The sequence below is a fragment of the Zootoca vivipara genome, chromosome 2 (genome assembly GCF_965207765.1).
Source record: "Zootoca vivipara chromosome 2, rZooViv2.hap1.1, whole genome shotgun sequence".
Lineage (NCBI taxonomy): Eukaryota > Metazoa > Chordata > Lepidosauria > Squamata > Lacertidae > Zootoca > Zootoca vivipara.
In genome coordinates this window covers 111,317,674-111,345,202 of record NC_142584.1, presented here as the reverse complement: position 1 = coordinate 111,345,202, position 27,529 = coordinate 111,317,674, and the positions used below count along the sequence as shown (strand labels likewise).

The 27,529-nt window shown below is 50.9% G+C and overlaps 1 protein-coding gene across 1 annotated transcript in view; it reads left to right on the top strand.

The window, feature by feature from the left end:
* LOC118080967 (complement C4) overlaps nt 1-27,529 on the top strand; it is a 60,221-nt gene that overhangs the window by 10,672 nt on the left and 22,020 nt on the right. The window contains exons 8-19 of the mRNA XM_088663457.1: nt 3,484-3,589; nt 4,978-5,101; nt 6,688-6,803; nt 8,018-8,188; nt 10,176-10,355; nt 10,848-11,030; nt 11,164-11,313; nt 19,934-20,060; nt 20,981-21,052; nt 25,555-25,755; nt 26,420-26,531; nt 27,456-27,526. Coding sequence (XP_088519583.1) covers nt 3,484-3,589; nt 4,978-5,101; nt 6,688-6,803; nt 8,018-8,188; nt 10,176-10,355; nt 10,848-11,030; nt 11,164-11,313; nt 19,934-20,060; nt 20,981-21,052; nt 25,555-25,755; nt 26,420-26,531; nt 27,456-27,526 — 1,613 coding nt within the window. The remainder of the gene's footprint in view (nt 1-3,483; nt 3,590-4,977; nt 5,102-6,687; nt 6,804-8,017; nt 8,189-10,175; nt 10,356-10,847; nt 11,031-11,163; nt 11,314-19,933; nt 20,061-20,980; nt 21,053-25,554; nt 25,756-26,419; nt 26,532-27,455; nt 27,527-27,529) is intronic.

Genomic DNA, 27,529 nt, shown 5'->3' with positions numbered 1-27,529 from the left:
ATTACGTTATAATTATTTCTCTCTTGTATATATCTCCTAAACACATCCCATTTTTTTGCAAACGACTGTTTGGTGGTTCCCCTTAGGTTATCTGTTAATTGGGCCAAGTTTACCATATCTGACAATTTATTTTGCCACTCATTGATTGTTGGGACGGTGTCCCCTTTCCACCTGCCCGCTATTAACAATCGAGCGGCTGCTGAAGCATATAAGAAAATCTCCCTGTACTTAACCGGTATATCTTTGTATTTCTGGATTATAGATCCATTTACTATTTTACAGTAAAATAGTTTCCCAGTGTCACACTGAACCACTTTTTAGCATGACGTGAACAAATGAAGCCACATTAGTGTAGTAACTTGACTGCGTGGAGGGCAGAGCCTGGAAGTTTTTTGTTTTGCCTTTGGTTAACCTTAGTTTGTTGTGTCGTCAAGTACCGTGTTTCTCATATTTTAAGGCATCCCCAAAAAATAAGCCATGACAGGATTTCTAAGGGTTGGTGAAAAATAAGACATACCCCGAAAATAAGCCATGTCGTGTAGCCCCGACCGAGCGAGAGGCGAAGGCGCGGGACCCAGCAGGAGCTCCCTGCCTGCTTCCCCGAGCCGTCGCGCATCGGGGGACAGAGCCGAAGATCGGCGGGCGCTCCTTGCTGGGCTTGACAAGCCCGGGAAACAGTGCCCGCCGATCTTCGGACCTGTGCTGTGTGACAGGCAGGGGTGGGGGGAAGCGGAGATCGTTCTCCGCTCTCCCCCCACCCCCGCCTGTCACCAAAGATCGGCGGGCGCTGTTTGCTGGGCTTGACAAGCCCGGCAAACAGCGCCCGCCGATCTTCGGACCTGTCCTGTGTGACAGGCGGGGGTGGGGGGGGAAGCGGAGATCGTTCTCCGCTCTCCCCCCACCCCCGCCTGTCACCAAAGATCGGCGGGCGCTCCTTGCTGGGCTTGACAAGCCCGGCAAACAGCGCCCGCCGATCTTCGGACCTGTCCTGTGTGACAGGCGGGGGTGGGGGGGGAAGCAGAGATCGTTCTCCGCTCTCCCCCCACCCCCGCCTGTCACCAAAGATCGGCGGGCGCTGTTTGCTGGGCTTGACAAGCCCGGCAAACAGCGCCCGCCGATCTTCGGACCTGTCCTGTGTGACAGGCGGGGGGGGGAAGCGGAGATCGTTCTCCGCTCTCCCCCCACCCCCGCCTGTCACCAAAGATCGGCGGGCGCTCCTTGCTGGGCTTGACAAGCCCGGCAAACAGCGCCCGCCGATCTTCGGACCTGTCCTGTGTGACAGGCGGGGGTGGGGGGGAAGCGGAGATCGTTCTCCGCTCTCCCCCCACCCCCGCCTGTCACCAAAGATCGGCGGGCGCTCCTTGCTGGGCTTGACAAGCCCGGCAAACAGCGCCCGCCGATCTTCGGACCTGTCCTGTGTGACAGGCGGGGGGGGGGAAGCGGAGATCGTGCTCCGCTCTCCCCCCACCCCCGCCTGTCACCAAAGATCGGCGGGCGCTGTTTGCTGGGCTTGACAAGCCCGGCAAACAGCGCCCGCCGATCTTCGGCCCTGTGCTGTATGACGGGCGGGGGTGGGGGGAAGCGGAGATCGTGCTCCGCTCTTCCCCCACCCCCGCCTGTCACCGAAGATCGGCGGGCGCTGTTTGCTGGGCTTGACAAGCCCGGCAAACAGCGCCCGCCGATCTTCGGACCTGTCCTGTGTGACAGGCGGGGGTGGGGGTGGGGGGGAAGCGGAGATCGTTCTCCGCTCTCCCCCCACCCCCGCCTGTCACCAAAGATCGGCGGGCGCTCCTTGCTGGGCTTGACAAGCCCGGCAAACAGCGCCCGCCGATCTTCGGCCCTGTGCTGTGTGACAGGCGGGGGTGGGGGGGGAAGCGGAGATCGTTCTCCGCTCTCCCCCCACCCCCGCCTGTCACCAACGATCGGCGGGCGCTCCTTGCTGGGCTTGACAAGCCCGGCAAACAGCGCCCGCCGATCTTCGGCCCTGTGCTGTATGACGGGCGGGGGTGGGGGGGAAGCGGAGATCGTTCTCCGCTCTCCCCCCACCCCCGCCTGTCACCGAAGATCGGCGGGCGCTCCTAGCTGGGCTTGACAAGCCCGGCAAACAGCGCCCGCCGATCTTCGGCCCTGTGCTGTGTGACAGGCGGGGGTGGGGGGGAAGCGGAGATCGTTCTCCGCTCTCCCCCCACCCCCGCCTGTCACCAACGATCGGCGGGCGCTCCTTGCTGGGCTTGACAAGCCCGGCAAACAGCGCCCGCCGCTCTTCGGCCCTGTGCTGTATGACGGGCGGGGGTGGGGGGGAAGCGGAGATCGTTCTCCGCTCTCCCCCCACCCCTGCCTGTCACCAAAGATCGGCGGGCGCTCCTTGCTGGGCTTGACAAGCCCGGCAAACAGCGCCCGCCGATCTTCGGCCCTGTGCTGTGTGACAGGCGGGGGTGGGGGAGAAGCGGAGATCGTTCTCCGCTCTCCCCCCATCCCCGCCTGTCACCGAAGATCGGCGGGCGCTCCTAGCTGGGCTTGACAAGCCCGGCAAACAGCGCCCGCCGACCTGTGCTGTGTGACAGGCGGGGGTGGGGGGGAAGCGGAGATCTTCGGCCCTGTGCTGTATGACGGGCGGGGGTGGGGGGAAGCGGAGATCGTGCTCCGCTCTCCGCCCACCCCCGCCTGTCACCGAAGATCGGCGGGCGCTGTTTGCTGGGCTTGACAAGCCCGGCAAACAGCACCCGCGTGCACTTTATTAAAAAATAAGACATCCCTCAAAAATAAGCCATGTCGTGTTTTTTTGAAGAAAAAATTAATATAAGACATGACTTATAATATGAGAAACACGGTACAACAAACTACAGTTAAAACTAACTGCTTGTTTTTATATTTGTTATTATTATTTATTGAAGTTATATGCCGCCCTATACATGCAGCTCTCGGAGACGGTTCACAGAATAAAACCAAAATATAAAACCACAAAATCACTAACTATAGTTAATTTCTACCACGCCAACTTCAAACCATGATCACAGACTTGTTGAAACTCACTATAATTACTGTGGCTGTTTATGGTTTGGACAACGCAGAAAGCTGTGGATCAACCAAAAGGGAAAACCAGAAAAAAGGGGCTACCAATGGCTACTTGGCAATATGCCTATGCCTCCACAGCTGGAGACAGGAATGCTTTTGAGTCCTGGTTTCTGGAAACCACAGGAGGGGAGAGGGTTCTTGGGCTTGGTTCCTGCTTGCTGGCTGCTGTGAGAACAGAATGCTGGACTAGATGGGCCATTGGCCTGATCCAGAAGAACCTTCTTATGTTTGAAATTCTGCCTCTTAGCCACACAGGAGGGGAAAGGAGTATGGAAGCCTTGCCAGAAGCTAGGTCCACCCTGGTTTACTGTGACTTTTAAATGCAGGCATTGGCAGTGGAGAGACATACCCTGCTCACTCACCCCAACTCCTCGCCTTTGAATTATCCCCGGTTTCTTCTCCCAACAGATTTTTTTACGGGAAAGGAGTGAGTGCCACGGCCTACGTGCGTTTCGGAGTGACAGATGGAGACGGGGGCAAAATGTATGTGCCGGGACTGGAGCAACAAGTCACGGTAAGAAACGTCCCTGCCCTTCATCAGCTCACAGGCTTTCTAGAGATCTATGGAGACAAGCCCTCCTAGTTTCCCCTTTAACTAGTCATCCCTCCGATGTATCAATGTGAAGATGTGTGCATGCACACAATAGCTCATACCAATGACAAACTTAGTTGGTCTCTAAGGTGCTACTGGAAGGAATTTTTTTGTTTTGTTATCCCTCCGATGCTTAGCTCCTAAAAGCAGGAGCACTGGGGCTCGAGGTCTGATGGGATATCTGGAGACTTTTAATCCTGTTCCCAGATGTCTGCCCCTTGTCAGTGTGTGTGGAATGGACTCTGTAGTGAGGCAAGGTTTTCTGCACATGCTCAAACGCACTATTTCCTTTATTAGGGTCAGCTTTGGAGGTGGGCGGGACCACCCCACCTGTCAGTCACCTGGCGTTATTATGATGTCCGGTGATTGATAGGTAGGTGGTCTCATAGACTGAGTCTCTGTCATGGAAAAAGGCAGGATGTAAATAAATATATGATGATGATGAGCCATGAGGTAACTATCTGGCCTCACCGCTGCTGTAATATAGCAAAGCAGGCCTAAAATAAAGTAATAACCAGGCAGAGGGCCTTCTCAGTGGTGGCGCCCGCCCTGTGGAACGCCTTCCCATCAGATGTCAAGGAAATAAACAACTATCTGACTTTTAGAAGACATCTGAAGGCAGCCCTGTTTAGGGAAGTTTTCAATGTTTGATGGTTTATCATGTTTTTAATATTCTGTTGGGGGCCATCTAGAGTGGCTGGGGAAACCCAGCTAGATTGGCGGGGTAATGATGATGATGATGATAATAATAATAATAATAATAATAATAATAATAATAATAATAATAATAAATTGTTGCTGCTGCTGCTGCTTGCCTCTTCCAGTACCCTTATGACTTAAGGCCCTCCATCTGACCCACAAAATTAGGGTCTCTCCTACCCTCCTCAATTCAAACTCAGCTATGAAATCCTAGTCTCTTGTTATGTTAAGGCCCTAGGGGAATTGTGGTTTCTTTTGCTTTATATATAAAACACACCCATCCACACAATAAATTATATTTATATATAAATATATAATAATTTATATTTATGGCACACATGCTTCTTTCCCCTCATCCTTTATCCTCACGATGACCCTCTGAGGTACGTGAGGCTGGGCAATGGTGACTGGCCCAAAGACTGACCCCTGAACTTTATGGCTGAGCAGGGATTTGAACCCTGGTCTCTCAAGTCCTGAGACAGCACCCTAACCACTACACCACACGGGTCTCTGAATGTATCCCACTTGAATATCAATACGCTAAAGCTAATTTTATATCCCACTCTGCTACCATCTCCCATCTCCTCTGACCTAATTCCCTCCGTATTCAGGTAACAGATGGTCACGGCTCACTCATCCTAAAACGCAGCCTCCTCTCTGAGAAACTGGGGCGTCCGCTGAGGAGTCTAGTCGGGACGACACTCTACATCGCAGCCACTGTGATAGAGAAAGCAAGTAAGTTTGCGAATGGGACATGTCTGAACCACTTTAGACATGGCTTCCCCTCACCAAATAATTCTGGGAGCTGTAGTTTCATATCACCTCATACAAGGTGATCCGGGTTTTGAGATCTTTGGGGGAGGCCCTTCTCTCGGTCCCACTACCCTCAGAGGCTGCTTGGTGGGGATGCATGAGAGGGCCTACCCAGTCGTGGCTGCTCCCATAACTCCCTCCCTGAAGAAGCCAGGCTGGTTCCTTCCTTGCTATCTTCGGCCAGCAGATGAAAACCTTCTTATCCCAACAGGCCTTTGGGAACTGACTGGTTTTTTTTTCAAGGGAAGGTCTTTTAATAATGTTATGCTGTTTTTGTTATCTATATTTTAATAGATTTTTTTAAAAAAATATTGTTTTAATTCTACAGTCATACCTCATGATACGCCTGCTTTATGTTGCGTCTTTTCAGGTTACGGGCACGCCGAACCCGGAAGTCCCGGAATAGTCTACTTCCGGGTTCAGCGCATCTGTAGCCTATGCGCAGAAGCGCCACATTGCGTCACGCGCATGCGCAGATGTAGCACTTCATGTTGCAGCCTTTTCATGTTGTGAACAGGCTGCCGGAACGGATCCCATTCGCAACATGAGGTACCACTGTTTTAGATTTTCTTTACTTTTTAGCAATTATCTTTTATGTCTTCTTAGCATTTTGTATTTTAGCTGTGTTGTTTCAATTAGCATGAGCTGTCTGGAGTCCTGGTCTGGGGTAAAGGCAGTAGAATAATAATAATAATAATAATAATAATAATAATAATAATAATAATAATAATACAGTGGTACCTTGGTTTCAAACAGCTTAGTTCTTGAATGTTTTGGCTCCCGAATGCCACAAACCGGGAAGTGACTGTTCCGGTTTGCAAACTATTTTTGGAAGCCGAACGTCTGACAGGGCTTCCGGGGCTTCTGGTTGGCTGCAGGAGCTTCCTGCAGCCAATCAGAAGCCACGCTTTGGTTTCTGAATGTTTTGAAAGTCAAACGGACTTCCGGAACGGATTCTGTTCGACTTCCAAGGTACGACTGTAATAATAATAAGGAGCATTGCAGAACAACTACCGGTAATAAAGCAGGATCGGTCCACCATGATTGCACCGTGACTGTGCCAAGAACACGTTGTAGAATATAAACCAGGGGTCAGCAAACTTTTTCAGCAGGGGGCCGGTTCACTGTCCCTCAGACCTTGTGGGGGGCCGGACTATATTTTGGAAGAAAAAAAAAGAATGAATTCCTGTGCCCCACAAATAACCCAGAGATGCATTTTAAATATAAGGACACATTCTACTCATGTAAAAACACCAGGCAGCCCCACAAATAACCCAGAGATGCATTTTAAATAAAATAACACATTCTACTCATGTAAAAACATGCTGATTCCCAGACCGTCCGCGGGCCGGATTTAGAAGGTGATTGGGCCGCATCCGGCCCCCGGGCGTTAGTTTGGGGACCCCTGATATAAACCCATAATAAAGCATGGGTCTAGAAGGGCCTTCAGAGAGCGAAGGCCACATTGATGTCCTTTTCTTCACTGTCTTTTCCTTTCATTCTCATAGGTGGTGAGCTGGAGGAGCAGGAGCTGGCCTCAGTGAAATTTGTAGAATCTCCATATTCGGTTGACCTATCCAAAACCAAGCACCATTTTGTGCCCGGGGCCCCCTTCGAATTGCTGGTGTGTATATCGCGTCTCCTGCTGTTCACGTATTTCTCATTTTCTTGGTTTAGTTAGTAATAGGACGGTCCTTTGCCCCTCAGGCTTGCAATCCAAAAGACACAGCACACACACAAAAAGAGATTGGGGAGGGAAGAGGAAAACAAAGAAGATCACGTCGTACTCCTGGATTTGCATGTTGTTGGGGCAGGGAAGGGAGCAAAGGAGAAGGCAGGTTTTAAAATGGTGGATGTCAATAATAATAATAATAATAATAATAATAATAATAATAAATTTATTATTTGTACGCTGCCCATCTGGCTGGGTTTCCCCAGCCACTCTGGGCAGCTTCCAACAAAGATTAAAATACATTAAAATGTCACACATTAAAAACTTCCCTAAACAGGGCTGCCTTCAGATGTTTTCTAAATGTCAGGTAGTTGTTTATCTCTTTGACATCTGATGGGACGACATTCCACAGGGCGGGTGCCACTACCGAGAAGGCCCTCTGCCTTCTTCCCTGTGGCTTTGCTTCTTGCAGTGAGGGAACCACCAGAAGGCCCTCAGCGCTGGACCTCAGTGTCCAGGCAGAATGATGGGGTGGAGATGCTCCTTCAGGTATACTGGGCTGAGGCCATTTAGGGCTTTAAAGGTCAGCACCAACACTTTGAATTGTGTTTGGAAATGTACTGGGAGCCAATGTAGGTCTTTCAGGACCGGTGTTATATGGTCTCGATGGCTGCTCCCATTCACCAGTCTAGCTGCCGCATTCTGGATTAGTCGTAGTTTCCAGGTCACCTTCAAAGGTAGCCCCACATAGAGCGCATTGCAGTAGTCCAAGCGGGAGATAACTAGAGCATGCACCACTCTGGCGAGACAGTCCGCAGGCAGGTAGGGTCTCAGCCTGCGTACCAGATGGAGCTGGTAGACAGCTGCCCTGGATACAGAACTGACCTGCGCCTCCATGGACAGCTGTGAGTCCAAAATGACTCCCAGGCTGCGCACCTGGTCCTTCAGGGGCACAGTTACCCCATTCAGGACCAGGGAGTCCTCCACACCAGCCCGCTCCTTGTCCGCCAAGAACAGTACTTCTGTCTTATCAGGATTCACCCTCAATCTGTTAGCCGCCATCCATCCTCCAACCACCTCCAGGCACTCACACAGGACCTTCACCGCCTTCACTGGTTTCGATTTAAAAGAGAGGTAGAGCTTTTTATGTTGCTGTTTCGTTCTAGGCTACTATTTCACTCCCAGATGGCGCACCTGCTCCCCGCCTCCCAGTCCACATCTCAACCCAGATAGTGGGAGGCTCGTCGGAAGCTGATGCCCAAATAGAAAGCAACGATCGTGGAATTGTGACACACAGGTTCAATGTTCCCTCTGGTGCCACCTCAATCACTATCCTGGTATGTTGTTGTTGTTGTTGTTGTTGTTGTTGTTGTTGTTGTTGTTGTTGTTGTTGTTGCTGCTGCTGCTGCTGCTGCTGCTGCTGCTGCTGCTGTTGATATCCGCCCTTCACCCACAGGGCAGGTCGCAACAATTAAAAATTTAGACATTAAAAAAACAGTCTAAAACAAATGACCGTCGTGTGAATAGGGTGTGTGCACCTGAGGCATCAAACGCCGAGCTACAGAGCTGCGTCTTCCACATGCAATGGAAATTTTGCAGCGAAGTTGCCAGGTGCTCTGTGGAAAGAGAGGTCCACAACTTAGGGGGCTGTTTGAATTTCTGAGGGCAGTGGAACTACAAATTGGACCTGCCCTAAACAATAGGAAGTTCATTTCAACCTTCAGTTTCCTCTGAAGGAGGAGGAGTAGACAAACCACCAAAGGTGGGATCAAATGAAATTCTTGGGGCAAGGTGTTCCAAAGATGCTGGGGTCACCACCAAAAAGACTCTGTCCCTGTTGCTGGCTAAATCTATATCTTTTTCTCAGTGGGGCAAGTCATGAAGCAGAGTCTTCAAGGCCAGTCTTAGCTTCTAGGCAGTTCTGGGTGAATGTAGGCCTTCTAATAAGGTCCCACACCACTAAGGCAGAGACAGGATACCTTTGTTCAGTACTTGAGGGCTGCATTCTCTCTTGACAAACCTTCTGGGTTTGTGTGTGTGTGTGTGTCACATGACAGTGTTGGGCAGGGCCAGAGGCAAGCAAGAGGTCCTGTCAGAGTTTATTTTATTTATTAAATTTGTATACTGCCCTTCATCCAAAGATCTCAGAGTGGTTCACAATTCAAGGATGCATTTGAGCTAGCTAAAAGCACTCATTTATTTCATTCGTTTGTTTCATAAAATTCATACATCATTTGATTGGTTTTTTTAAAAAAGCACTCAAAGTGATTTACAAAAGACAAAACAGGAAAATCAGGAAAAATCCATACATATAAACGTTAAAATACTAAAACAGATTAAAACCACCTTAGCTTTCTAAGCATCTGGGTAGACTTGTCTAAACAAGAATAGGTAGTCAGTACAACTGTTGCAAATAGGATGTGCATAAAACTATACATAGCCGAAGGGGTTCTGTCAAACAGCCAGCCAGCAGTAAATCATACTGTTCAAAGCTGGAATTAACTCCTTATTAGCACAAAGGTGCTCTTCGCAGATTTGGCGGAGAGTCAGGCTAATAAGCATTGCAGCTGATTCCTGTTAGGTCTGGCCCCATGAATCAGTTGCTGAGACTGAAAGTTCCCACCTCCCCATAGCTGTCTAAGTCCCTTCCTCTGCAGGGCTTTCTCCAAGCAATCTGAGACTGTGCCTGCACAGAACTAACTTCTCCTCTACCCTTTTCAGCCCTTTCCTGGTCCTGGGAAACCAGGGAGGAGGGGAGCATGTTGCAGCAGGAGGGAGAGACACCTGTGACTCTTCGCCAGCCGGACTCAGCTATCCCTCTTGGCCTCCCTCCTTCCTCTTGCCTGCTTCAACTTTTGCCTCTTGTTCTGGACTTCTCTCTGCCACAGACTCTCTCAGCTCACTAAGCCCTGTTACCTCTTCCCAGTCTTCTCCCTCTGAGCACTCATCATTGTCCTGCCACCTCTGAGCCTTCTTCCCCTGGTGGTTCCCCAGCTGGTTCCTCCCACTGTTCCTCTGCATCCAACCAGAAGCCCATGATAGCTACTCAACAGGGTGCACTCTGTGGAGTCATGGGACTCCAACTCCCATCAGTCCCAGCTGTCATAGCCCAATGGTCAAGGGTGATGGGAACTGTAGTCCAACAACCCCTACATTGGCTGTCCCGTAATCTAGCTCCTGTTGGCCTTCTAAAAGATGCCTTCTGTACCCGTTGAAGTTTCCAAACCGTGTAGGGCCGTGTAGAGAGCATTACAGTGGTCAATTCTGGGTCCGAGAAGCGAATATGTGACTGTGTGTTTCTGTGTGCCTTTGTCACCCACATAGCTAAGAGCCGGAACAGAGTCTCCAGCAGAAATCACCTTCACTGCCAAACGCATGGACTCCCCCAAAGGAAACTACTTGATCATCGAAAGCCCCAAATATCAAGGCTTGAACCCTGGAGAGACCCTCACATTAGGGCTGAAAAGCGTTGGATCAACTGCCTTCTCCCGATTCTATTACATGGTGAATCCTTCCTGGGGTTTTCTAAGGGGCCTTAACCTTCCTAGGATGAAGGAAAGATGGGTTAAGGACCAAGATGGGCGAATCAATTTTGGTTTCTCTTGGCTTTTCGTTTTCCTGGATTTAAAGTTCATTTCTCCGCATTCCCATGTCGATTTGCATTGGTTCTATTTTAAATTGTCTCGTAAATTCATCAAGCATTTTGGTGTGAATTTATCCTAAGAAACACACTTTTGTAGGCAACTTGGCCTAAAATTAGGGCAGTGTCCTCCTGAGGGAAGCAGGCTAGACTGTGGGGCACAGGGAAAACTGTGTAGCCGTCACAGCTCTGTCCTCAAACACCTCACCAGCCCTAAGGCGGCTGCCTCACATGTTTCAGGGCCACCTCAGTGCTATTTCAGTGCTAAGACAACATATACGAAACGTGAACATTCAAAATCACTGCATATTCCCATGCTTAAGCACTATTCTTTTGAACTGATCCTTTCCCTCCAGGTGTTGAACAAGGGGGACATTGTCTCTGTTGACAGCGTGCCCCGAGGCTCCTACACTGCCGTTTCCGTCCCCATCACCCCCAGCCTGATGCCCACATTTCGATTTGTGGCCTTTTACCGCCTCGGGGATGAACTCGTGGCCAACTCCATCTGGGTGGATGTCGTTGACAGCTGTGAGGGGAAGGTGAGGCCTTCTCAATTTTTGTGTGTGAAAATTCTCCTTCTCGGAACCTTCCCTGAATGGAGCGGATGTTTACAAGGGCACTGGGGGTGTTTAAAATGGCTGCCCCTAATCTCTATGCCCGCCCAATCTCCAGCTGGTTCTCCGGACGTCAAGTACTGATCTGCAGCCTCAGGACTCCCTGACCCTCACCATAACCACCGATGATAGAGCCTTCGTATCTCTGGCTGCCACCGATTCCGCTGTTTACGCCCTCAACCGGAAGAATCGCCTCACGCAAGACAAGGTACAGCCACACACAATCTCTCACACATTTCTCCTCAGTCTCTTTCTTGTATTTATTTATTTATTTAGAGTTGTAATCAGCATTAGTCATCCTCGGAGGAGGTCCACTGAAATTCACGGATGCGAGGAACCCATCTCCATTAATTTCGAGGGTCTACTCTTGAGTAGAACTTAGTTGGAGACAGCCCTTTGTTTCTAGGCTCCTTGGCTACCCCTGGAATAACTTCCCACAGGTTATTGTCATTGGGGTTGCCTTTTCAAAGGCTTATCTTTTTGCCTAGGCTCTCCCTGGCCCCTGCTTCTGATCACTTTCCTTTTTAAAAAACTTCCTCTATTGCTAATATTTCTAACAACCCAAAAGTGCAATAGCATAGTATGGCATCGTTCCATATGCTAAAGCCAACATGCAATAAACAAAGAAAAGTAAGTATTTATACACAAGGAGGAATCACAGTGTCCGCATTTCCTGAGCTGGCGTGGATGGTTGAATATTTAGCATCTAAGTCCAAAGAATAGGAAATAAAACCTCAGCAGATGATGTTCTGGGTCCTCCACCCCCCCAGCCTGGAAACAAGCAGTTTGTGCGTAACTTCTTCTGCAACAGCCAAAGTCCACAAGTCCTTATTCCGCAAAGACAAATGTGGATTTTCCAAGGTTTTCCACTGCTGAGCTATTTCAGTCCTAGCTACTGTACAGCTAACATCCATGTCAAAGTTGATTTAGACAGACAAGCTTCCGTGTTGTCAGTCCACGTACCCAGTAATGACAGTTGTGGGGGAGCCCAAACAGGTGATTTAATTAACTTACACTGTTTGGTCCCTTTTATGACCAAATTCCTGTTTGCAAGCTCTTTTTATTACACTGTTTTACAGGTTTGTTTTTTAAAGTAGCACCTCAGTGTTTACAATGCTGCTTTATTGGTTGTTTTTTTTAATGCCACTTAGAGATATGATCTGTAAACTGCTTTGTTTGAGGACGTGTGGAGTTTTTTGTTTGTTTGTTTACAACCAAGCTGTTATATCAGTTTTGATAAATAAATAAACAAGCCTTTTAGGAACCCTCTTAAATAAATACGTTTAGGCAGCGACCAGTTTAGGTGTGTCCAGATGATGCACAATCACACATGTGCGCATAGCTCTGAATCTGGATGAGGGTCCAAAACATAACCCAGGTGCAAAATGAGAATTGCCTGTGCGTAGATAAATTCTGCTACCACCCTCATGTCGTGGCAGGGAAGAGCCATAGCTCAGTTGATAGAGCATCTGCTTTGCATGCAGAAGGTCCCACGTTCGATTCCTGGCATCTCCGGGTACAGCTAGGAGAGACATCTGTCTGAAGCTCCTGGTAGCTGCTGGCGCTCAGCGTAGAGACAGTCCTGAGAAGAGAGATGGGCCCAGTGATCTGACATGGTATAAGGCCATAGCTGCCAAGTCTCCCGTATTCCCCGGGAAACCCCCGTTTTTCCAGCTGCCCCCAGCCGAAAAAAACAGATTTTTTTGTTTTCCCCCCGGTTTATTCTGGCGCCGCGGCCATTTTGGAACTGGGCGGAGCATGCTCAGAAGCGACTTTTGATGCTGCTTTGCCCAGTTCCAAAATGGCTGCAGCGTGACTTCTGGTGCAGCGGTCATTTTGGAACAGGGCAGAGCAGCATCAATAGTCGCTTCTGAGCATGCTCCGCCCAGTTCCAAAATGGCGGCAGTGCTACTTTCGGTCTGCTACTTCCGGTCCAGTCCCTTATTTCTCAGGCTGGAACTTGGCAGGTATGTATAAGGCAGCTCTCTGTGTTCCTTCTTTGCTCCTTTTGGCATGCTTGAAAACAGATTACAGTCTTGGATCCCGAACGCCGTGCGAGTTGAACATTTTGGCTCCCAAACAACACAAACCTGGAAGCCGATGCAGCTTCCAGGGCTTATGATTGGCTGCAGGAGCTTCCTGCAGCCAATCGGAAGCCACACCTTGATTTTCAAACGTTTTGGAAGTCGAACGGACTTCCAGAACGGATTCCGTTTGACTTCCGAGGTACGATTGTAGTGCATAGCTGTCAACCCCCGGATTTGAAGACAAGGAATCCTATGGGGCTGTCAACTCCCGGATATGAAAGTAAGGGAGCTGAATAAGGGAATTTCCCACAAAAAAGGGAAAGTTGACAGCACTGCTGTAGTGGCCAGTGGTGTAATCCAAGCAAGGTCATCTTATCTATTTATCAATAGTTACATACTGCTTAGTCACCAAAGCCTGTTGTCACAGTGGCCGGATGGGGCTACTTCAGAGTAACGACTCTACACCGCTCTGCATTTTATCTTTTTATTGGTGCTGCGTATTTACAGTGCTAAAGGTAGAGCTATTTACAGAGACACATCTCCTCAGCTTGAATCAGTACCTCCGAATGGCGTTTGGCGCGTTTTTCGCCAGCATAACAACTTGGGGAGACCCATCCTCTTTCCCCTACGCTTTTTGCGCAATTCCGGAGTTGGGGGGATGGGTCTGCCCCCCTTTCTTCCTCCTTCCTGTCCCACCTGGGACGATGGCTCCTCTACCCTGCTAGAGCCTTGTACCCAACTTCCTGTTTCCCCACTTGAGCTGGAGCTTTCCCTGCTTTCAGCCGCGCTCTGGGCTGGGCTGGAACTCAGGAGGGGAGGGACTTCGCGATAGCCCCTGTCCCTCACATCCACCCCCCTCCCAAGCCCCCCTTCTCCCCTCCCGAGAGGCTGCACGGGTGTCGGTGACGACTGAAAGCCTAAAAACTCCGTGCTGTCCGAGCCGGTTGGTGTGAATACCTCCCCCCAGTCCCGTTGGCTCCCTCCTTCCTCCTGGGACGACTGAAATCCCAAAAAGTCCGTGGCCTCAGAGCTGGTGGGGGTGAAAATCTGCTGCCAGTCCGCCTCTTCCTCTGACCGGGTGGACCGCGGAGACGCCCATACCTCTTCCTCCGGGTCCTCAAACTCCGCTTCCCATCTCCATGGCGAACTGCTCTCTGCGACCTCCTCCCCTTCTCCCCCCTCCCTTTCCATGTGCCAGGGTTTGGGCCTGTGTGGGAAGAGGGCGTGGAATTCTTCCACCAAGAATTCCTCCCGTATCTGAGTGGCTGGGACCCATTCATTCTGGGATGGCGGGGCATCCTCCCATGCCATGAGGTACTCCAGGCCCCCCACCCCCCTTCGTGAATCAAGGATGGCCGTTGCTTCATTGAGTGGCTCCCTGCCTCCTCTCTCCCCCCCTCCCTCGGGGGGCTGTTCGCTGCCTCGGAACCTGCTACTTTCCCTGTATGGCGACAGCAACGATCTATGAAACACTGGGTGCACCCTCATGTCCTCTGGCAGTGCCAGCCTGAATGCCACCAGGTTAACCTGTTGCGTGACCGTAAAGGGGCCTAGCCGTCTGGGTGCCAGCTTTTTGCACCTCCCTCTGGTGGGAAGGCCCTCCGAGGACAGCCAAACCTTGTCCCCCACCCTGATGACCTCCCCTTGTCGCCTGTGGCGATCTGCCCCCTTCTTGTACGCTTCCTTGGCTCTCTCCAAGTGTTCTCTGAGCTGCTGGTGCACCGTCTCCAGTTCCTCTGCCCAATCCTCTGCCTGTGGGCCCTCCTCCTCCTCCTCCCCCTCCCTCTCCGGGAAAGATCTGAGGTCGCGCCCGTAGTTGGCCTTAAAGGGCGACACCCCTGTGGAGACGTGCACTGCATTGTTGTAGGCAAATTCTGCCAGTGGCAGGCGATCCACCCAGTCCGTTTGCCTCTGGCTGACGTAGCATCTCAGGTACTGCTGCAGAATGGCGTTGACCCTCTCCGCCTGTCCATTGGTCTGCGGGTGCCAAGCCGTCGACAAGCTGACCTCCACCTGCAGGAGGTTCATGAGCCGCCTCCAGAACCTGGAAACAAATTGGCGGCCTCGATCCGAAATAACTCTCAAAGGCAAACCATGCAGTCTGAATACGTGGTCAACAAACAGTTTGGCTGTCTCTTCTGCAGAGACCGCCCTTGCACACGGTATAAAATGGCACATTTTGGACATGAGGTCCACCACCACCAACACTGCGGTCTTGCCCCTGGACGAAGGCAGGTCTGTGATGAAGTCCATGGACACTACTTCCCACGGCCTGTGCGGTGTGGCTAATGGCTCCAGCAACCCTGCTGGTGGTGCTCTGACCACCTTTGCTCGCTGGCAGGTGTCACAGCCCCTTACATAGTCCCGAACATCTTCCCGCACCCCTGGCCACCAGAAATGTCTCATGACTAGGTGAGTGGTTTTGTCCCTTCCAAAATGACCCACCGTCGGGTTGTCATGCATCTGCTTGAGGACCTTACCTCTGAGCTGGGTGGTGGGCAGGTATAGGGCTCCCCTGTAAAAAAGGAGCCCCCCGCGTTCTGCAAAGTCCGTTGCCTGCTCCCTCCCCCCTCGCAGCTCTCTGAAGATGCGGGTGGCAAACTCATCTGCTGCCGTCAGTTCTGTGAGTTCTGCCGCGCTCACCACTGCTGCTCCGCAGGACCATGCTGATGGGGGGAAAATGTGCCGGGGTGCTGGTGGCAACTCCTCCTCCATGTACTCCGGCTTGCGGGAGAGGGCATCCGCCCTGACGTTCTGCTCCCCCGGTATGTTGTGGATGGAGAAGTTGAAGTGCGAGAAGAACTCTGCCTACCGTATCTGCCTCTGGTTGAGCACCCTGGCTGTTCTCCAGAACTCCAGGTTTTTGTGGTCTGTGCACACCTGAATGGGGTGCTTGGCGCCCACCAGGAAATGTCTCCAGTGTTTAAACGCAGCATGGATCGCTAAAAGTTCCTTATCAAACACCGTGTAGTTGCGTTCTGGCTGTGTCAGCTTTCTGGAGAAAAAGGCACAGGGTCTCCACTCTCTGTTGGCATCCAGTTGCAACAGGATCGCTCCCAAAGCCCTGTCTGAAGCGTCTGTTTCCACGCGTAGGGGCGCATCCTGCACCACGTGGAACAGGTTCTGGTCGGAAGCGAACACCCTCTTGAGGCTTTCGAACGCTGCTTGCGCCTCCTGTGTCCACCTGAACTTCTGCTTGCCTCTCAGGCAGTCAGTGAAGGGAGCCGTAACCCGCGAGAAGTTCTTGATGAACTTCCTGTAGAAGTTGGCGAAGCCTAGTAGGCGTTGGGCATCTTTGCGCGTCCTGGGGCTGTGCCAGTCCAGGATGGCCTGCACCTTGTCCTTGTCCATCGCTAGCCCCTTGTCTGACAGTTTGTAGCCCAGGAAGTCCACCTCTTTGGTGTGAAACTTACACTTCTCCAGCTTCACATACAGGTGGTGCTCCTTCAGGCGCTGCAACACCTCCCTGACATCCTTTACATGCTGCACTGGGTCATTGGAGTATATAAGGATGTCATCTAGGAAGACCAAGCAGTTCTTGAAGAGGAGGGACCCCAGGACGTGGTGCATGAAGGCCTGGAAGCATGCTGAGCCCCCTTGCAAACCGAAGGGCATCACCAGATATTCAAAAGAGCCCAGTGGCGTGAACATCGTGGTCTTCCACTCATCGCCTTCCCGGATCCTGATCAAGTTGTACGCCCCCCTCAGGTCGAGCTTGGTGAAGATATTGCCCCTGCGTGCCGCTGTCAGCAGATCGTCCACTCTGGGCATTGGGAAAGCCACCGGTTCTGTCATGTTGTTCAGGCGTCTAAAATCCACCACAAGACGGCGCTGTTGCGTGTCTTTCTTGTCCACCCAGAAGACCGGGCTGCCCCCCGCTGCCTTGCTTTCTCTGATGAACCCCCTCTTGAGGTTCTTGTCTATGAACGCACGCAGATCCTCCAGCTCCTGATCTGACATGGAGTACAGCTTGGCTGGGGGTAGCGTGGCCCCCGGCACCAGGTTGATCTGGCAGTCAAACGACCTGTGCGGGGGCAGGTGGTCGGATTCCGCTTCACTGAAGACCTCCTGCAGGTCCCAGTACGGCTTGGGTATCGCCTCACCCCCCTTGACGTGCATGGTGGCCACCGTGGCTATTGGAGGCCCCTCCCCTGGTTGGCGCTGCATGCAATGTTCCAGACAAAAGTCCGATCCAAACGTGATGCATCTCTGGTGCCAACTGATGGAGGGGTCATGGCGCGCCAGCCAGCTCATGCCCAAGACGATGGGGGGGTCTGAGATGGTGGTGACGTTGAATGCCAGTGTCTCTGAGTGCCTTCCCACCGTCATTCTCATGGGGGGGGGTCTGGTGGGTGATGGCCCCTCCCAGCAACTCCCTGCCATCAATGGTGGAGACGTGCAGGGGAAAATCCAGCTGCAGAAGTTGGATCTGGTGCGCTTCTGCAAAGTCTCTCGAAAAGAAGTTGGCCGACGCCCCCGAATCGATTAGCGCGAGGACCGTCAGGGGATACCCATTAGGGAGCGTTAGCGTCACTTCTAGAACCACCCCTGCTCTGGGGGGGGTGGGCTGGCGCTGCTCCTCGCTGTGCGGGTGGGTGGGCTGGGGCTGTTGTCTGCCGATTGTGCCTGGCTGCTGCCCCTTGTCTCCTGCAGCCAGGCTGTCTCGTTTCCCTGCTGTGGTGCTGCGTCAGTGGGGGAGGGCACAACCGTTCCCGCCTTTCCTTGCCATTCCCTGCGATGTGGGCAGTCTCTGACGAGATGCTGAGGGGAGTTGCAGAGAAAGCAATTCCCGCCTCTTCCCTCCTTGCGTCTTGGCACCGCTGGGGTTTGAAAAGCCCGCGTGCGCGCGCTATCAATTTGCATGGGTTCCTGGTCTTGGCTGGCCCCTGGCATGGCGTGAGATGGCTGTTGGGGGAGTGGCTTCTCCTGCGACCGTGGGAACCAAGCCCGCTTTGCGCGCGTTGCTTGCTTGTCGTTCCACCGGGATTCCTGTCTCACCCCCACCGCCAGAGCCGCTTTGCTCAGCTGATCCATATTACTGGGCTTTGGACCTCTCGAGAGCTCATCTTTCACATCCTCATTCAACCCCAGGTAGAACGCCGCTTCCATCGGAGGCGAGTGCAGTTCCCACCCCAGTCTGTGCACCAGCATGGTGAATCTTGACCAATATTCGCGAACTGTCATTGTTCTTTGTCGTAAATTATGCAGTTCCTCTTTGGTCTGGTCCATATGGCTATCAGACGCATACATGGTTTTTAAAGCCTCTAAAAATAGCTTGACATTCTTCATGCAAGGATTTTTTGTCGCGATTAACGGTCTAAGCCACTCCCTGGCTGCCCCGGTAAGGTGTTCCACAATAAACGCTACTCTGTGCGCATCATCAGGGAACTCATCATGGTGCAGCTCAAGAGCATACACGATCTCAGTCTCAAAGCCATGATATTCCCTCGGGTCTCCATTGAACTTGCTTACTAGGGTCCCTGCTCTCCTTCCTGGCAGCACTTGGAGTTGGGCTCCCCCTCCTCCCTTGTTTTTCTCTGCATCCAACTTGTTTTGGAGGTCCACCGCTACCGCCCTTAACTGCTGCTCTTTCTCCTGAAGTGCTCTCACCTGTTCAGCAAGGTTGTGCCTGTCCTCTTTGACTTTCTCCGTTTCTTGCTTAGCCGCCTTTAATTCCCCCTGTGCCTGCAACGCCAGTTGCTGCAGGTCCTGCTGGGCTTTCTCCGCGATCTGCCGCCATTTCTCCGCTTCTGGCGCGCTCATCCCAGCAACTCCAAAGTAGCCCAAAAAAAGATTCGGAGGTAGCTGTCACAGTAGCCGGATGGGGCTACTTCAGAGTAACGACTCTACACCGCTCTGCATTTTATCTTTTTATTGGTGCTGCGTATTTACAGTGCTAAAGGTAGAGCTATTTACAGAGACACATCTCCTCAGCTTGAATCAGTACCTCCGAATGGCGTTTGGCACGTTTTTCGCCAGCATAACAACTTGGGGAGACCCATCCTCTTTCCCCTACGCTTTTTGCGCAATTCCGGAGTTGGGGGGATGGGTCTGCCCCCCTTTCTTCCTCCTTCCTGTCCCACCTGGGACGATGGCTCCTCTACCCTGCTAGAGCCTTGGACCCCACTTCCTGTTTCCCCACTTGAGCTGGAGCTTTCCCTGCTTTCAGCCGCGCTCTGGGCTGGGCTGGAACTCAGGAGGGGAGGGACTTCGCGATAGCCCCTGTCCCTCACACCTGTGAAATGTGAAATGTACATTAAAGGATACCGTATTTTTCGCTCCATAGGACGCACCTAGTTTTTAGAGGAGGAAAACAAGAATTTTCTTTCTTTCTTTCTTGAATTGTCCTAGGCGCAGGCTCTGGCGCAGGCTCTGGCTCTTGCATTCGCTCCATAGGATGCACGGACTTTCCCCCTTCCTTTTTGGGAGGGAAAAGGTGTGTCTTATGGAGCGAAAAATACAGTATTAACGGATGTTACATTAAAGGATGTCAGAGACAAGTTTTCAAAATAAAATTAGGCACACTGTAAATATAAAATCACACATTCAAATACACACCAAATTTACAATGTCAGGTTAGGATTGCTTAGACAAATAAATAAATAAATAAATTCTGCAGGCACAGAGACCAGGTCAGCAAACACACCTGCCCAATGTCAGTGGGCAGGGAGTTCTGCTGCTGCTGCTGCTGCTGCTGCTGCTGCTGCTGCTGTCACACTGAAGGACTGATTCCCTGCACGTTTGGATCATGTGCACGGTTTCACTGACCCATCTTTGTAATCCTTTCTTTCCGGAAAAAAGGTCTTCCAGGCCATGGGAAGCTACGACCTGGGCTGCACGGCCGGCAGTGGAGAAAACACCCTTGGCGTTTTTGCAGATGCCGGGCTCTCCGTTCGGGTTGGCGAGCTGATGAGCCCTCTCCGGAAAGGTGAGTTCGTTAGGAGGAGCACGAAACAAGGATACGGGCAGAGAGGGAGTTTGGGGGAGCGGAGAGCATTGTTGACCAGTGCACTAGCATCTCATTTCTACCATTGACCCTTGTTCTTTCTTTTTTATATAATTTTTATTTAAGTTTTAAGTTATTTAAGTTATATAATTTTTATTTAAGTTTACATTCATACCACAACACATCCGAAATGACATCATTCTCCCCAATCTCTGGCCTTCCCGCCTTCCCCTCCATGGGTTCTACTGTGGCTTAAACCACAGAGCCTAGGGCTTGCTGATCAGAAGGTTGGCGGTTCGAATCCCCACGACGGGGTGAGCTCCCGTTGCTCGGTCCCAGCTCCAGCAACCTAGCAGTTTGAAAGCATGTCAAAGTGCAAGTAGATATATAGGCGGGAAGGTAAACGGCGTTTCCGTGTGCTGCTCTGGTTCACCAGAAGCAGCTTTGTCATGCTGGCCACATAACCTGGAAGCTGTACGCCGGTTCTCTCGGCCAATAAAGCGAGATGAGCACCGCAACCCCAGAGTCAGTCACGACTGGACCTAACGGTCAGGGGTACCTTTACCTTTACCACATTTTTAAAAAATAATCCAAGCTTTTTATTGTATCCATAGTTCTCGTTACATTACAAGTGTTATTGCAATCCTGCTAATGTTTTCAGCTGCTTACAGAGGTCTTTAAGGTAAATTTTCCCATTCCTTTTTAAAGTTTTGGTCCCCTGGTTCCTGAGCTTTCCAGTCAGTTTTGCCATTCTTTTTCTGGTAGGGACTTTATCTTCTTTCCCTCTCTGAGCTAACAGCATCCGCGCAGCTGTCATCACATACATAAAAAGTCTTGTCTGCTTCCTTGTAATTTTGGCACCTACAATTCCTAATCGCATCTTGTTCTTCCTGTTCTTCTAGCGCATGGATGCAGTGCCGATGCTTCCCGGAAGAAACGTTCACTGGATTTCCACAAAGAGCTTCAGAAGAAGCGTAAGTGACGCGAGGGAAGAGGGGCGATAACCCTGAGGGGGTGGGAAATGAAGGACGCCTCCAGGGCCAGCTCTGCTTTGAGGCATAATGAAGCGGCTGCCTCAGGTGGCAGATGCAGGAAGGCAGGGAGTGGCGGCAAAGTGTTAGAGCAGGGTTCAGCAAACTTTTTCAGCAGGGGGCCAGTCCACTGTGCCTCAGACCTTGTGGGGGGCCGGACTATACAGTCATACCTCGGGTTACAGACGCTTCAGGCTGCGTCTTTTCAGGTTGCGTCCTGCGTCAAACCCGGAAGCGCCGAATCGTGACCCGCCCGTGCGCAGACGCAGCACTGGGTTGTGAACACTGCGGGTTGCGAGCGTGCCTCCCGCACGGATCACATTCGCGAGCTGAGCGTCCACTGTATTTTGAAAAAAAAGAGAACGAATTCCTATGCCCCACAAATAACCCAGAGATGCATTTTAAATAAAAGGACACATTCTACTCATGTAAAAACATGCTGATTCCCGAACTGTCCATGGGCCGGATTTAGAAGGCGATTGGGACAGATCCGGCCCCCGGGCCTTAGTTTGCCTACCCATGTGTTAGAGACAGAGCTGTTTGTGTCCCAATGCCAGGTGTGGCAGAGGATGCTGCCCCATTGCCAGCGCTGAAGTCAGATTCAACAGGTGCACACCCCGACACCTTTGAAACACACTACCTGGTCTTTTTTTTTAATCATGTGTTTGTTATTGTTTATTCATTGTCCATTTATTTAGCAGAAAGGGGTCTCTGAGTGAAGATGTCTTGCAATCAAAAAAGCTTACAGTCTTAAAAGACAGGACACATGAGGGGAATAAAGGGGAGGGAGGAAGGAAAATAAAGCACAAGTTTCTTAAAGTGGCAGTTGTTATAATAACACAGTTAAGACCAACAACTCATTGCTGATGTCGTTGGTGGGTCTGATGCCCAACAGTCAGTCTGACGCCATCAGTCACAGCCACACTCCATTCAAAGATTATGCGAACTTCTAAGATTGTACAATACTGTAATAGCATAATCATGCAAGAATTATAATTAGGGATGTGCTACAACCATTGCTACAACCAGTGAAGCTGAGGTTCCAATACTTTGGCCAACTCATGAGAAGAGAAGACTCCCTGGAAAAGACCCTGATGTTGGGAAAGATTGAGGGCACTAGGAGAAGGGGACGACAGAGGACGAGATGGTTGGACAGTGTTCTCGAAGCTACGAACATGAGTCTGACCAAACTGCAGGAGGCAGTGGAAGACAGGAGTGCTTGGCGTGCTCTGGTCCATGGGGTCACGAAGAGTCGGACACAACTAAACGACTAAACAACAACAACGACAACAACAATTGTGTTGCCTCTCAGCTAGTTCTACTGTTTTCTGAGCTTGTAATCTGGGCAAATGGTTTGGAGCACGGGTGTCAAACACAAGGCCCGGGGGCCTAATCCGGCCCGCCAGACCTCGTCATGTGGCCCACGTAGCCGCCGCCGACAGTAGCCGCTGACAGTAGTTCTGGAGCCTGCGATTGGCCGAGGGTCAAAACCGGGGGCGGGGCTGCAGGCGGAGGCCGGGGCGCTGGAGCCGCGCTGACGGCCTTGGCCAGGGAATTTCAATTTCGAATGAGGCTGAGGGAGGCGGTGGCACAGCGGCCAGACGGGGAAGTGAGATGCAGGAGGAGGAGGAAGCCCGCCGAGGAGGTAGGAAAGCCCTACAGGCGCCGCCGGCAAAGTTGGTGCCGGGACGGAGCAGCGCTGGATTTTTTTTTTGGCGGGCTTTGCTGTTGTCTCCGAGAGCGAGTGAGGCGGCACTGGGGAGCCGCCGCCCGCCGCTTCCCTTCCTCTCCTCGGCTGCATCCGGGAGGTGGGCGAGCGAGCGGGCGAAAGGGACGCGGAGTGAGCCTGAGGGGGAAGTAGGCGAAGCGCAACAGCCGCTCTCTTGATGGAGCTGGGTTTCTCTTCCCTCTTCCCCCGTTTTCTCCTCATAGACACTCGGGAGGGTGCCTGGCTTTTGCTCTGCCCCCCACCCCCAAGCCGCCCTTTGGCTTCTCAGTTCCGGCGGAGCTGCTCCCCGGGGGGCGGCCGGGAGGAAGGCGACGGCGACGGCACGGGTTCCTGCTCTTCCCGCTCTGCCGCCTCCTCCTCTCAGCCCCTCGTGATGTAGGGCTCCAGATGGAGTCGCCTCGCGGTTTGAGTAGGTGGTAGGGGAATTTTTTTGGGGGGGGGAGGTTTTCAAGCCTCCTCTGCCTGCAGTCCCGGTAGGGAGAGGCGGCGGCGAAGACGACAACAGTGCGGGTGGGGGGAAGAGCAGCTCTGAGGCAAAGATGCACGTCCGCTGGGGCTGCCGCCGCCTTCCTCCTCGGGAAATCCGCTGCCCTCCCTCAGCGCGAGGGGAAGGGACTCTGGCGCTGAGGAGGGAGGATGCAAAAGCAAAGCAGGGAGTTGGCGCTGCACCGCATGTTCCTGCCCCTCTCCAAAGCATGGGGCGGGTTGCAGCGTGTGGCATCCTGCCTAGCGGGGTTTGGGTGTGCGCAGGGCGGGAGAGGGAAGCCCTCTTTCCATCTGCAGGTTTTTAATCCCAGCAGTGGCTTTCTCCTTCCTGCTGAAGGTTTAGTTGAGCCCCCCCCCGCAAGCCGTCGATCCCCACCTTTTGTTCAAAATTCCCTCGTTTACATCCCCTCCCACACACGCGCCACGACGCAGGAATGTGATTCGTGTGGGGGCGGGAATGAGCTTACATTATTACATAAAAAAAGAATAATTAAATGCAGTGACAATAATTTATGATAATAAAGAGTGGACACATAGTCCTACAGACACAAGCGGCCCTTTGAGGGTGACCAAACTGCTGATGCGGCCCCCGATGAATTTGAGTTTGACACCCCTGGTTTGGAGGGCTCCAAAATCACCCTTCACAGCAATTTAAGTTATGCTTGCCGTAAAGTTCCTCTGCACGTAACAGAACTTGCACACAGGGTGGATTTGATTTAAATCAAATCGATTTAAATCATGATCTAAATCACTAGTCAGTAAGACTTGATTTAAATCATTTTTTTACAGAAAGACTCATTCTTGCTGGTATAATCTAAACATTTACAACCAATTGAAGGTTTCATTTTAGTTTTTACAGTTATATCAAAAACTAGCTGGCCCTGCATGCGTTGCTGTGCGTTAGTCTGTCAAATGGTAATAGCCCCCCTTCAGATCCCCCTGAGTCTCAGAGTCCCCCTATTTTACAGGATCTTGTGGTGGAGGCGGGGTTTGTGGGTGTAGGATAGACTCCATGGGGAGGGAGGTGGAGGAGGAGCTGTGGGAATAACACCACTTGAAGGCGCTGTTTTAGTTTGTGGAAAAGCAGGTTTTTACCTGCGCAGGTATGAGATGTGAGAAATCCGAGGTTGTGCAAACACTCAGGTAGTGGCATGGACCGTTGTGTCCAAATTCCAGGACAATTGGTCAAGCGGTTTCGGAGAAAAGTGGAGCCCACAGTTTCACCTTTTTTTACATTTTTATATATATAGATTACTGATTTGGTTATACTATTAGAAATATATAGACCAGTTGTAGTTGTAGTAGTAGTAGTAATAAAATTATTGTGAGGTTTAATAAGTTAACTGTTTATATTTGGACAACTTTTCTGCTGTACTTCATTGGAAGGAGAAAAATAATAATTTCCTTAATAATTTACACAATTTATGTATTTAACAAAAACAATACAGTAGCATTATAATAAATGTATCCATGCTTGTTAACTGATGTGGTTGAATAATAATAAAAAGGCTGAGTTTTAGCACACATGAAAAACTTAAAACAAATTCTTATTTCCTGATAAATAGTCTTTAGACTACTGTATAATGTACGGTAACTTAAATAGAAAACTATCTTAAAAAAGATTTTTCCTCCAAAAGCAAAAATATCTGATTTAAATTTTAAAAATCCGGGTTTTGTTTTTGTTTTTAAAAATCATTGATTTTTATCCACCCTGCTTGCATGCCATTCTCTTGAAAATGAAGCCCTTTGTTTTTTTAGTGTCCCTAAATGCTTACGGCAGGGGTCAGCAAACTTTTTCAGCAGGGGGCCGGTCCACTATCCCTTAGACCTTGTGGGGGGCCGGACTATATTTTGGGGGGGAAATGAACAAATTTCTATGCCCCACAAATAACCCAGAGATGCATTTTATATAAAAGGACACATTCTACTCATGTAAAAACATGCTGATTTCTGGACCGTCCGCGGGCCGGATTTAGAAGATGATTGGGCCGCATCCGGCCCCCGGGCCTTAGTTTGGGGACCCCTGGCTTACGGTATAAGATAAGCTCCTCCTTGGTTTTCTTCCCACATACAACACCTCTACCCTTGCAATAATGTGAAAGGGGCCTGAACTCAACGAAGGAAAATGGCTGCATTTCTTTTGGTTTCTCTCCCCCCCCCCCCAACCTCCTGGCTTTCCTTTCCCACCCACCCATTCATTCGCTTTTTGTTCCTCCATCCCTCCCTGCAGTTTCCAAGTACCAAACCCCAGAGCTTCGGCGGTGTTGCCAGGGGGGCATGGTGTTGCTGCGCCAAAAGCTGACGTGCGAGGACCGGGCCAAGCGGATCCAGGGCCCAGGCTCCCAGCAGTGTCGCCAAGCCTTCCTTGATTGCTGCAAAGTTGCTGCTGGCCTACGACGCAAATCCTGGGGAGCCCACGGCCTTGGACGGAGTGAGTCGAGAGATTGGGAGCCTGCAGTGCCAGATTTAGGGTAGTGGGGACCCAGGTGGCGCTGTGGGTTAAACCACTGAGCCTAGGGCTTGCTGATCAGAAGGTCGGCGGTTTGAATCCCCACGACGGGGTGAGCTCCCGTTGCTTGGTCCCAGCTCCTGCCAACCTAGCAGTTCGAAAGCATGTCAAAATGCAAGTAGATAAATAGGAACCGCTACAGCGGGAAGGTAAACGCCGTTTCCGTGTGCTGCTCTGGTTCGCCAGAAGTGGCTTTGTCATGCTGGCCACATGACCTGGAAGCTATACGCCGGCTCACTCGGCCAATAATGCGAGATGAGCGTGCAACCCCAGAGTCGGTCACGACTGGACCTAATGGTCAGGGGTCCCTTTACCTTTACCTATGTACTGAGCTGAATCCTGGAACAATAGGATCCAGAATCCAGCAGTCTGATTGCTCCGCAGGAGCCACCCAATCCAGCTCCAGGTGGAAGTGATTCAGCAACCTGATTGGCCTGCAGGAGTAGCCAATCAGGCTCCTGGATGAAGCGAGTCAGCAACCTGATCCAAAACCTCTGCTGCCTTGGGAGATTTCTCAGGAGAAGGAAAGGCAAAGGAGTAAACCCTAAGCCCAGCTCTCAACATGGAACCTCCTCTTTCCATGCAGCGCAAACCCAGGAGCTGGAAGACGACTTATTTGATGAGGAGTTCATTCAATTGCGGAGCGTCTTCCCCGAGAGCTGGCTCTGGAAAACGTACGATGTGGAGCAGACCTTCACGTAAGTAGGTCAGAGAGCTGGGCCTCAAGGCATCCTGGGAACAGAAGGTAGGTAGACAGAAGACCGGGATCTGCTGATAGTTCTCTGGGTGATTTTCAGTAGATCAACAATGAATTCTGACTCCCACGATAGCTGTTGTGGCGTATAGTTTGTGATGCCCCAAAACTATTGGCTTGCTGACCTTGCAGAACTACAGTTCCTTTTTTAATTATTTTATTTATGCTTTTCAGGTTTATACATTTCACTGATTTTACAATCATTTTATCATTTCAAAACTTGACTTCCTTCCTCCTTTTTCTGCAGTTCCTTACATTTATTTTTAATATCTTCTGCATATCCAAATCAGCTTAATTTGTTCATTTATTAATCTTCTTTAAATACATACTTATGAAACTGCAGGTTATTACAATAATCCTGCCAGTGTTCTTATCTGTTTACAATTTATCTGTAAATACTCCATGAACCATTTCCATTCTTTTATAAAAAGTTTGTTGTCTTGATTTCTTATTCTTCTGGTAAGTTTCACCATTTCTGCATACTCCATTAGTTTTTCTATCCATTCTTCTTTTTCTGGGACTTTTTCTGCTTCTTTCCATTTTTGGGCGAGCAACATTCCTGCCACTTTATTCGCATAACGTGAATAAGTTTCTATATAGTTTACGTAGTTCTGTCCCTATAAAAAGAATTTGGGGGATTGTAGCTCTTTCGCAGAGCTACAGCTCCTGGCACCCTTTTACATGCTGTAGTTCCCAGGAATCTCCATGAGTAGAATAAGGGTGCTTTCAATACATTGTGTGGATGTGGCAGCAGGTCTAAGATGACCGGGCAGCACCCTGAGGCTTGGTTTTCAAGCTTTCTCTTCTGCCATGTTGGTCCCTTCCTGCCTCTCACAGTATATTTAGGCCCCATTTCTGTCTCCCACAGGACAAACGTGCTTTTCCCTGATTCCATCACCACCTGGGAGATCCAGGCTGTTAGCATGTCTCGTGCAAATGGTG